Source organism: Octopus bimaculoides, chromosome 10, assembly GCF_001194135.2.
Source record: "Octopus bimaculoides isolate UCB-OBI-ISO-001 chromosome 10, ASM119413v2, whole genome shotgun sequence".
Lineage (NCBI taxonomy): Eukaryota > Metazoa > Mollusca > Cephalopoda > Octopoda > Octopodidae > Octopus > Octopus bimaculoides.
Window position 1 is genome coordinate 50,463,487 of NC_068990.1, and position 796 is coordinate 50,464,282.

Below are 796 nucleotides of genomic sequence, written 5' to 3' on the forward strand. Positions count from 1 at the left end.
CTTTTAAAATTCCATTTACTTTGTGTGATTTAAGGGAGATTTGGCTGTTGTTTCTAGCAACTTTCATATTTCTTCCCTTCTACCTGTACACACACTCATTGACTACAATATAACTCATGTTCGTCAATGTTTGGTAAATATACCACGATTTTCACTAGGGTGTTAGGGTTTTAGGGTTACGGTTAGGGTTAGGATTAGGGTTAGTGTTATGGTTACGGTTTTAGGGTTAGGGTTTTAGGGTTTAGGGTTAGGTTGGGGGTTTTAGGGTTAGGGTTGGGTAATTGTACAGGTGTTAATCTGAAAAATCACAGAAATGTGAAAACTACCGACCCTGCCATCTATTATAACTTTTGTTGTTCTTTTTAATATACACATAGATTATGCCTCCAAAGAAGAGAGTTTGCTGGGGAAAGAAAGCAACCGGTTTAGAAAGACAGCAACAGACTGCAGCAATTCACCACATTCCAGAAGCTCCTTTAAACATAATGCAAAATGGTGCATCAACATCTACTGCCCAATCTGATAGAATTCTGGCAGAACTGTGTAGCAACAGATCGCCAGCAATTGCTTCATCAGAAATTGCCATGTTACCTCCTGCTAAAAGGGATTACCCTGCTATGTATAATCAGGGCAGCGCAAAAAGTTGTTTTGCACAAGCATTTCTATAGCCAATTAGACGAATGAAATTTACGTATGCTTAATAATGTTATGCAAAACAGCCTTCAGACTTTCCCTATTAATTTCATCGTCTTTTGAATTATGAACATATTTACATCATAAAGGTTTTTTCGTTGTA

The 796-nt window shown here is 37.4% G+C and overlaps 1 protein-coding gene across 1 annotated transcript in view; it reads left to right on the forward strand.

Annotated features, from left to right (window-relative positions):
- LOC128248902 (uncharacterized) overlaps positions 1 to 771 on the forward strand; it is a 37,718-nt gene extending 36,947 nt beyond the window's left edge. Inside the window, exon 2 of the mRNA XM_052971187.1 lies at positions 378 to 771. Coding sequence (XP_052827147.1) covers positions 378 to 668 — 291 coding nt within the window. The 3' untranslated portion in view covers positions 669 to 771. The remainder of the gene's footprint in view (positions 1 to 377) is intronic.
- The last annotated feature ends 25 nt before the right edge of the window (positions 772 to 796 follow it).